General features: G+C 42.3%; 1 protein-coding gene across 1 annotated transcript; it reads left to right on the forward strand.

Moving 5' to 3' along the window:
* The first annotated feature begins 3,571 nt into the window (after positions 1-3,571).
* On the forward strand, positions 3,572-7,555 carry LOC125544191 (dihydroflavonol 4-reductase/flavanone protein). The gene is made up of 9 exons (XM_048707776.2): positions 3,572-3,921; positions 5,307-5,421; positions 5,765-5,871; positions 6,186-6,311; positions 6,430-6,550; positions 6,639-6,723; positions 6,805-6,918; positions 7,005-7,044; positions 7,262-7,555. Exons 1-9 carry the CDS (start codon positions 3,730-3,732, stop codon positions 7,412-7,414), a joined length of 1,053 nt encoding a protein of 350 aa, XP_048563733.1. The 5' UTR covers positions 3,572-3,729; the 3' UTR covers positions 7,415-7,555.
* Positions 7,556-9,333: the final 1,778 nt, after the last annotated feature.

The following is a 9,333-nucleotide window of genomic DNA, read 5'->3' on the forward strand; positions in this document are numbered from 1 at the left end:
GATTTCATATTTGATGAAACTTTTTTTAACGTATGAACTTTTACCAATATCGATGAACTTTTCTTTCAAATTCGTCGAACTTTTTTCAAAAGCATAAACTTTTTTCAATGTTGTTGAACTTTTTGCAAAACCGATGAAGTTTCTTTTTCAAATTTGGGTGAACTTTTTTTGAATTCGGAAGAACTTTTTTGAAATTTGATGAACTTTTTTCAAAATCAATGAACTTTTTTCCCAAAATTGATGAACTAATTTTAAAAATCTATGATCTTTTTTGAAAATTTGATGGGAGTTTTCAAAAATGGATGAACTTTCTCCAAATTAGTGCTTGTTTTCAAAATCGATTTTTTTTTTCAAATTTGTGAACTTTTGCTCGAGATGATGACTGTTTTTCAAATTCGATGAACTTATTTTAAAATCGATGAACTTTTCCGATTTCCACGAACTCTTTCTAGTTTCTATGAATCTTTTTTTGAAATTCGATGAACGTTTTTCATTTCCACAAACACTTTCCAATTTCTATGAACCATTTTTTTTAAAATTCATGCCTGTAATATTTTATTAGAATTCTATTTCGAATTTATACTTTGTTTTTAAAATATGTTAACTAAAGGAAGGGTCAAACAACTTTTTTTCCTCGATCTGGTGGTTACTAGTGACTACTCTCTATCCCGCTATTGTCGAATAGCGTCAGGAATTTACTTTTCATTTTTATTTTCGCTGTATTTGAAAGCAGACTGTTGGGCCGGCTCTGGAGCGGTGCGCGTGAGCGCCAGTTGGGACAACAGGCGCTGAAGGCGCTGTATACCGAGAGCTCCTAGGCGGCGCCTTAAGCGCCGGCTAGAAGATCCGGCGCCCGCCTTGCTAGTTGGGCCGGCCCACTAAACGTGTTGACCAACAAAACTCGCGGGGAAAAATCCCCCAAAAAAGATTGTTATAGGATTCGAACTCGTGACGTTCACTCCACGTCTGTGCACCCTACCCACTGCACCTGAAACACCTAATAACACCATCGCGCCGTATTTGTTGCGAATAACCAATTGATGTTTTTGCAAAACAAATCGTGATAAGAAAACATTTATGGATTTTGAAAACGTTCATCATTTTTGAAGAAACGTTGACGAACTTGAAAAAAGTTCACCGATTTTCAAAAACTGTTCATCAAATTTGCAAAAATGTTCATAGTTTTTTAATCGAATTTGAAAAAGTTCATCGAAATTGAAAAAAATTGTTCACGGATTTAAAAACAGCAATCTACAAAATTGATAAAGTTCATCAAATTGAAAAAAAGTTCATCATCAATTTAAAAAAAGTTCAGTGGATTTTAAGTTCATCGAATATGAAAAAAGTTCATTTAATTTGAAAAAAGTTCACCAAATTCAAAAAAACGTTCACCTCGTTCGAAAAAAGTTCATTGAATTTTCGAAAAATCACCGAATTCAAAAAAAAGTTCACCAAATTCAAAAAATTCATCAAATTATAAAAGTTCATCAAATTCTGAAAAAAGTGCATCAAAATCGAAAAAAGTTCACCCCGTTCAAAAAAAGTTCACGTAATTTGAAAATGATTCATCGAATTTGAAAAAAAAGTTCATCGAATTTGATAAAAAAATACATCAACCTTAAATAAGAAGGTCACGGATTTGAAAAAAGTTCATGGAACCTCGGAAGAAGGAAAAGAAAAAGAGGAAAAACAAAAACTGAAAAACACAAACATAAGAAAGAAAGAAAGAAAGAAAGAAGAAAAGACATAAAAATATGAAAGATAGCACGCAGTTGGGGATGGCGTGGTAGTTACTCCCACTTGCTATTAAGCAGGAGGTACGCGGTTTGACTCCAAGTACTAGCGTATATTTTTGCGGTGTGATTAACACGGGGGGATCTAGATGGGCCGGCCCAGCGGAGCAAGGGGTATGTGCCCATTTGCGGATTGTGCTGTATCAGGCGCAGAGGGCACCGAATAGGATCCAGCCTGTATACCCCCTAACGCTCAACCTTTTTTTAGAGAGCTCCTATTGGACGCTCTTTGCGTCAAACTGGCGTCGCCACGCACAGGGGGTTGCCTAATGGGCCGGCCCATTGCGCTCTACCACTGGAAGTAAAAGAAAGCAAAAACGGAGGGAAGAGCGTTGGGAGGAATCAAACCGGCGACCAACAGGTTGGAAGAGCGTGCTCCCAGCCACTCCAGCTAACTAGCATTGTTTGTACTAGAACTGTCCGCACAGAAAATAACTTAGCACAAGGTACAACCGGACTTGACTGTTGTGTCGACCCGGAATTAGTTACTGTAGTGAACAACTTTTTGAACGTACGATTACACAAACAAATTTTCTGAAAACAAACAAATTTTGAATTTCCCAAACATTTTTGGAATTTGTGACATTTCTTCAAAGCACGAACATTTTTTGAATCTTGAGAACAAATTTTGAGACAGAGAACAAATTTGGAAGCACGAACAATTTTTTAAAGCACAAACATTTTTTAAATCTCAAGAACAAATTTTGAAACGGAGAACAAATTTGGAAGCGCAAACAATTTTTTAAAGCACGAACATTTTTTGAATCTTGAGAACAAATTTTGAAATAGAGAACAATTTTGAAAAATCCCGAACAATTTTGGAAGCATGAAATTTTTCTTAAAGCACAAATATTTTTTTGAATCTTGAGAACAAAATTTGTAATAGAGAACAATTTTGAAAAATCCCGAACATATTTGGAAGCACGAACATTTTATGAAAACATGAACATTTTATGAAATCCGGTACATTTTATGCATTTCGAAAGTTTTGAACTTTTTTGTGTAACGAGAACAATTTTTGAATTTGGGAACTTTTTTTTTGAAAACTGAACATTTTATAAAAATATGAACAAAATTTGAATATTTTGAATTTCTTTTGAAGAAAAGGAAAAAGAAAGAAAACAAAAAAAAATCAGGAACATTTTTCGAAAATTGTGAACAAAATTTTGATAATGTGAAAACTGTAGAAATATGAGCAGTTTTTGACAAAAAGAACATTTTTGAAAATTCTGAACCATCTTTGAACTTTTTGAAAAGCTTAAAAAAAAGGAAAAAATATTTAAAAAGAAAAAACATAGAAAATGAGAAAAATAAAAGAACAGAATAAGACTGTGAAGAAAAACCAGAAAGAACCAGTAGAAGGAACAAAAGTTTTTTGAAATTTCCGCGAACTGGATTTTCGTTTTGTCGTTGCTTTTAGTTTCTTCAAGTTTAACATTGTTATTCCTACACAGCCGCGAGCCATTTTCGCTGGCTACCGCGGCGTGTAACTCTTCTGGAGATCGTCGGTTTGCGGTTTTTTAATCTCACGAAACGAAACCACTCAAATGGGCCGGCCCAGGGTGAGCTGCGTCCTGTGCGAAGCGGCGACTACTTGCCGCAGTAAGCGGCGAATAGGGAATTCCTTTTTTTTAGGGTAGTGGACTTCGAGGTGCGCCTAGCTGAGTGGGCTTCGTGGTTGAGGCCCAGCCGAGTGGGCCTCCTGAAATGGACTTAGGCCATCCTAGGCCTGCTCGGCCAATTCCCTGCCATTGGCGAGACAAGAAAAGAAGAACAGTCTTCCCTCTCGCAACCCATTTGGGTCGCACCAACAGAAAATTTCTGAGTTTGTAAAAAAAAAAACAGAAAATTTCTGCAGTCACCTCTCATCTTCGGTTCGTCCCGGATCACGAGTCTCCAAACCCAAACCCCAGAGGCAGGAGGATCCAGCGCGGCGATGGGGGAGGCGGACGCGAGCACCGGCGGCGGGGATCCGCAGAAGCTGAAGCGGATCGCGGCGGGAGCGTACGACTACGAGAACGACGCGCGGTGGGCGGGGTACTGGTCCAACGTCCTCGTCCCGCCCCACCTCGCCTCCCGCCCCGACGTCGTCGACCACTTCAAGCGCAAGTTCTACCACAGATACATCGTAAGACCCCCCCCCCCCCCCCCCCCCCCCCCCCCCCCCCCATACGACGGCCTCCCCCGGTTTTTGGATCGGGCGGATAATTGCTAGTTCGATCTGTTTGACTTAGCTCCGGTGTGTTGGTGTTGGGGAGAATTAATCGTTGCCAAATGGTCGATGGCTTGAATTTGATGCTGTTAGAGACTTGAGTCCCATTGTCTGTTAATAAGAATGTAGGTTGCAGCAGCCGCACCGCTAACGTCGTACTACCAATTGGGTATTATGGGGTTGCATGATATCGGCATCATTGGGCTCAGGTGTCACATTTTGGCATTGGTTCCATGCAGTTGCCGTCATTTTAAGTTATACTATCCCACATTTATAAATTCGGTGTGCCTATACTTTGATACTGCATTGCAATGTCTTCTTTGATGAACTGTGAGTGCTTCATCTGATTGATATGGCTTAATGTAACTCAAACATCAGGAGACCCATGTTAGTCTTCCACATGGATTATTGTTAGGGCAAATTAATGCGTCTCAGTGGCGAAGATTTAATTTAATGAGCACATAATTAACACGTTCTTCTGTGCTTTACTGTTCATTTGTGCACCAAATGTTAGCTGCCTCCAATTTGTATTTTCTTTTGACGAAATAACTGAGACCCACGTAGTTTTCGCCTCTAGGAGGTACATGCAGTGTTTGCACTTTTTTCTTCAGACAGGGTGGATCTCTTTGTATGTCCAATAGCCCAATGCTAGTCTTGAGCATGTTGCTTACTGTTCCCTTCGGATTGAGTTATGATGCTGTATGGTATCAGTTGAGACAAAAGAATTGGGATTGGTAAATTGTGTGCAAGTACTGGGAGATGTAGCTTCCTTATCCACAGTCCGAACTTCTCACGTTTTCCTCACCACAACACCACCATTTCGCAGTTGCGCAGTTAGGCTTTTGAAGAGTTGACAGTTTGTTTTACTTTTATTAACCATTTATTGCCTTTGTATCTTACATGTTCAACTTGCTTTTCTTTCCTGTCCAAAAGCATGACATGTCCAACTGCTGGCTGCTAGATATTAGCATTGTTTTTGAGAGATGCAAACTGTACTCGTTAAAGAAATCTTAACCATTCACGTTGGTTAGTGAAAAGTGACTGTTCTGTCGCTACCGTCCAATTACTTTTGCGTATTATTTGCTGGTTCTCCATTTGGTCTGGTAGTATGTTTAGGTACCATCCTTAATGTCTCTGTCCAGTTCTCGATAGTGTAACGATAGTTTTACTTGTTCATCTTACAAATTATTTGCTGTTTGGAATTGAACCTTCTCAAACTGAGTCATATCCAAGTAAAATAATCCGGGTATGACAATTGACTGTCGGAATTACTAACTTTCCTTCTTTACATCTCATCTCAGGACCCTGATTTGGTGGTTGAGCCAATGTCTTCCACAAGTTCGAGTCAATCCAACAGATCAGCAGCAAGTTCTTCATCTACACCATCCAGTGAGAATTCCCGAGCTCGTGACACAGGTGTGGTGACGAGAAAATTTGGCACTTGATGTTTTTCACCTGAAGGAAGTGGCAAGATTCTTGGCACAAGGGAGTCCGGGAACTACTTCCTACCATCTACATTATTATATGTTCTGTGTTCTCAGAACCGTGGTTTTCCTGTTTGGCTTGTCGGCTTTGTAGTGAGCCAGGTTTCAGCAAAGTTGCCCCCTTTTAAAAACACAACTCTAGTGCTGAATAAACTACTTTTGGAATGGCAATTGGAACTAACTGGAAAAGAACTGTCACTATGTTTTCTATCATATCACATTAGTCTGAACTCTACAGATTCATAACTGTTTTTTGCTTCTTCTTTTTTATGCAGGATCTAGTGCGAGATCAACTGGTGCATCGCAACCAGCACCAACAGAAAGGACGGGAAACTCTTTACGGTTCGATGGACGAACCATACATTTCTCTATCAATGCTTGGGTATGGATAGCTACCTTGTGCCCTTCAATGTAGAAAAGCATATTCATAATCTACTTGCTGTGAGCACAAGTTGTGTTATTATCGTCTTATGTTCCATTCTCTTTAGACATTTCACTTCTTTTGCCGATTACAAATTTTGTTCTTAGGCCCTGGTCGCTCTTTTTCATATGCGTGAGCCACTCAACTACTGATATCGTATATGCCAAGTAGCTTCACAAGCAAAAACAAATGTCATGACCCTATATTATTGTCTCTTAATATATGTTGTTACAGTGTCATAGTGAAATATGGTGTTATGAACTGCGGTTTTGCAGGTACTGATTGTTGCTAGTCTTGGAATCCTTCCAATTCTACCGAAAGATGTCGCAAGCAAAGCATATAGACTTTCGTTGCTAGGAACAATATGCTCGTCAGCATATTCTTTATACTGCACTTATGGGGTAGGTGTCTGCTTATCTGAATGAATAGATATAGCGTGTTTTTCTATTTTTTTGCCAAATTCCCACGATTTCTCACCCCCCCCCCCCCCCCCCCCCCCCGCCCGCCCTCTGCCTGTAGAAACCAAGAGCATGGAACATGCCTGCAATTCAGCCTTGGCTGCAGTCTATAATTGTAGCCAAGGACTTTGTTCATTTGATGTTCTCTCTTATGATGTTCACATCAAATGTACGCTTTAAGAGTAAGCCACACTTCCTTTTCCTGCTTTTTTAATTATGCGAGTCTAACCTCTGTTCTTGCCTTAGCAGTTTCATTTTTCTTTTGTTCAGTTGTTCTACTGCCTGTGCTTTGCTGGGCACTTGATCATGTTGCTAGATTTCTGAGGCGAAATTTTGCGCGCTCCTCATTCTACAGGCAAGTTGCTGATTTCTACAATTAAATTGCACCTTTGTATCAACGCTTGCAATTACTGATTTTTTTAATCTCTATCTTTAGGAGGTACATGGAGGAGCCTTGTTTGTGGGTGGAGACAAACAACACTATGATCAGCCTCCTTTGTTCAAATGCTGAAATTACCCTTGGCTTTCTTATGATCGTATCACTTTTCTCGTATGTGCATTCACTTCTTGCTGAACTATTTAAAGAAGATTTTGAATCTAAACTCACATCAGTGCCATGCTTGCTTTCTCATGCAGGTGGAAACGCAACATAATTCAGACATTCATGTACTTTCATGTTAGTTTCCCTGCCCTAAACAAGCATTTTTCTCGTTTTTTACTTTTGTTTCGTTTCTGCTTTCATGAGTTTGAGAACACGAGGACCCTATAGGTTGAATATTTGCATTTTGTTGGCTGCATTACCACCATATGCATCTACTGAAACACTAGTTCATGCAGTGCATTCACAACTGTATTGCCTAACTAACTTTTCTGTACACATCTATTTTGTACAGCTGTTGAAGTTGATGTATCATGCTCCTGTAACATCGGGTTATCACCAGAGTGTGTGGGCGAGAATTGGCCGGGCTGTAAACCCTCACATTCATCGGTACACGCCATTTCTCAACACGCCAATTTCAGCAGTCCAAAGATGGTGGCTGAGATAGTAGGCATGGATGGTGCCACGCCTATGTATCCCTTGATCCCCTCTACATATAGAGTATCTGCTACAGTGGGCTTCCCTTGTCATCGTTCCGTTAAGAACATACACGTCACTTGCACATCGTTCTATTGTTTTCATACCCTCATTTCGCGTCTTACCGAGCTACTCAACGGATGGCACAGCATAAATTTTTCTGTGCAAGCAGTAGGTTTCGAGCGGTCTGTCCATATCTAATATCTTGACTGATACAGTTGCAATGATGGCGAAGAATTCTTGAGGCTACTTTGTTACTAGAGGGTTTGACAAAAAACTACCACAATTGGGGCTTCTGCCCCACAGAACTACCACATTTTTAAAAGTGGCAGAAAACTATCAAAAAATTGGAATCTCGTAACTAAAAACTATCACTTTCAGATAATGGCCAGTTTAGATAATTTAAACGCGTTTATGACAGGTGGACCCCACTTGTCAGCGTCGATGTGGCAGGAAAGTTAACTTTGTTATTCCAGACAGTAGATCGTTATGACAGGTGGGGCCTACACGTCATTCTTCTTCCTCCTCTCTCTGGCATTTTAACAAACACCTCGTGTACATCGTCCACGAGCAGGTAGACGACGCAAAGCTCACCGTTGTTATCGAGCTTTTCCCACCGCGTCGAGCGCCCCCAACGCCGGTGAGCAGTTAACCGTGATCGGAGCCGGCGGCTGATGCATACCAGAGAAATCCGCCGCGTCGCCCACCCGCCCTGGCGCACAAACCGCACGCTCGCCGGCCGCGTCCACAACACGCTCGTCTTCGCGGCTGGCGTCGTGTCAGCGTTGCTCGTGCTCCTCTGCTTCTCCTTGCTGCTCGCGCCCACGCCCGTGCCCAACCTGGTCACGGGTCGCTCCCTCCCCTTCCCCACCTCCTTCCCGCACCAGGAGGACGCCGTCGGTGACGAGGAGGGCCTGTACGCCAGGGTCGCCGCTGGGGCACGAGCAGTACCCTCTACCGACTTCATCTCCCTGATGCGGCTTATTCCTTGCCGCGTGGGGCTGTGGCGAATAGGAGCCAGGTTGCTACGGCGAGCGCGAGCAGCGACTGCATGAAGACGGGGAGGGCGAGCCGCGACGACCCGAATTCGACCGAGCCGGCCATAGCTATCCGCCATGGCCAGGAACCACACCTCGCCGATGTCCTCGATCGCCGACTTGTGTGACAGAGCTCACCTGCTTCCCTGCATGCACTGAAAGTGTTTGTTAAAATGCTAGAGAGAGGAGGAAGAAGAATGACGTGTGGGCCCCCCTGTCATAACGGTCAACTTAACGATCCGGAATAACAGAGTTGACTTTCCTGCCACATCAGCCCTGACAGACGGGTCCCACCTGTCATAAACGCGTTTAAATCGTCTAAACTGGCCATTATCCGAAAGTGGTAGTTTTTAGTCACGAGATTCTAATTTTTTGGTAGTTTTCGGCCACTTTTAAAAATGTGGTAGTTCTGTGGGACGGAAGCCCTAATTGTGGTAGTTTTTTGCCAAACACTCTTGTTACTAGTATATAAACAATGAAAGGTCCCTCGCTACTGGCTGGCATTTGCCAATATAAAATCGTCGAAGACGATTTGTTAGGGTGATGGCTGATCCACACCCTATCGGAGCCCATCACCGAGCATAGGCATCAGAGCACACGGCCGGACCTTGATTTGAACAAGCCGGGTGACAACGATGATGACGGTGGCGGTGTTGGCTACAAATCATGGATGGCCGATGAACACACTCATGCATGAACACATGCCGCCAACACAGGGTGTGTGGTGCGACAAGTTCGGAGACAACTTTCTGCCCTGCTCGAAGCATCCTAGTTCGAAGACGAGAGGAGGAGGTTGCCCTCGTCGCCGAGTGCGATGCAACAATACGACATGACTCTCGGTAGACTCCTCCTG

Source organism: Triticum urartu, chromosome 3A, assembly GCF_056163025.1.
Source record: "Triticum urartu cultivar PI428250 chromosome 3A, HENAU_Tu73, whole genome shotgun sequence".
Taxonomy (NCBI): domain Eukaryota; kingdom Viridiplantae; phylum Streptophyta; class Magnoliopsida; order Poales; family Poaceae; genus Triticum; species Triticum urartu.

Coding starts and splice junctions, on each gene's coding strand:
- LOC125544191 (XM_048707776.2), top strand. CDS start 3,730: ATGGGGGAGGCGGACGCGAGCACCGGCGGCGGGGATCCGCAGAAGCTG. Junction 5,872..6,185: donor ATTTCTCTATCAATGCTTGG/GTATGGATAGCT, acceptor GCGGTTTTGCAG/GTACTGATTGTTGCTAGTCT. Junction 6,312..6,429: donor CTTTATACTGCACTTATGGG/GTAGGTGTCTGC, acceptor CTCTGCCTGTAG/AAACCAAGAGCATGGAACAT.